Source organism: Sinocyclocheilus rhinocerous, unplaced genomic scaffold (assembly GCF_001515625.1).
Source record: "Sinocyclocheilus rhinocerous isolate Xijiao unplaced genomic scaffold, SAMN03320098_v1.1 scaffold1083, whole genome shotgun sequence".
Lineage (NCBI taxonomy): Eukaryota > Metazoa > Chordata > Actinopteri > Cypriniformes > Cyprinidae > Sinocyclocheilus > Sinocyclocheilus rhinocerous.
In genome coordinates, this window is record NW_015639508.1 from 420,855 (window position 1) to 421,520 (window position 666).

The 666-nt window shown below is 37.1% G+C and overlaps 1 protein-coding gene across 1 annotated transcript in view; it reads left to right on the plus strand.

Moving 5' to 3' along the window:
• The window catches only part of LOC107751257 (acetyl-CoA carboxylase-like), a 69,751-nt gene that overhangs the window by 9,040 nt on the left and 60,045 nt on the right, over nt 1–666 (plus strand). The window contains 2 exon segments of the mRNA XM_016566937.1: nt 256–337; nt 443–541. Of these exon segments, the coding sequence (XP_016422423.1) occupies nt 256–337; nt 443–541 (181 nt within the window).

Genomic DNA, 666 nt, shown 5'->3' on the forward strand with positions numbered 1-666 from the left:
AGCGTAGCTATTATTGCTTATTATTTGCTAAACCAATTATTGGAACATATTCTTTCTTTTTTTTTTTTTTTTTATCTGTTTTTTACTTTCACTTTTTTTCTTCTCTGCATTTCTCCTCTTCTCTATCTTGCTTTCTAATCTAGTTGTCTAATGAACCTGGCATTGTATATTACGTATATTGCTGGCTCTTTGACTTTAAGTCACTTTGGATAAAGCCGTCTACTAAGTGCATAAATGTAATGTACCTGTCTTTAGGCTGTATGGGCCGGTTGGGGTCATGCCTCTGAGAACCCCAAACTCCCTGAATTGCTGCACAAGAACGGCATAGCCTTCATGGGTGAGTCTCAGCTATTATAATAAACCTTACAATATCACATTGATTAAATTATTCACATAGTGTGATGGTACTGCTCTTAATTTAGTGGTTTGTATCTTTCATTAGGTCCACCTAGTCAGGCTATGTGGGCTCTTGGGGATAAGATCGCCTCTTCTATTGTGGCCCAGACAGCTGGCATCCCCACACTACCCTGGAGTGGAACAGGTTAGTTTAACATCTGACTTTGGCTTTGGCTGAGCAGATGTTGATAAAACTGTATTTTTGTCTTTAAAAAAAGATAAAACTGTATTTATTCATTTGTAAAGCTTTTTCATTGCATTGTTCATGAC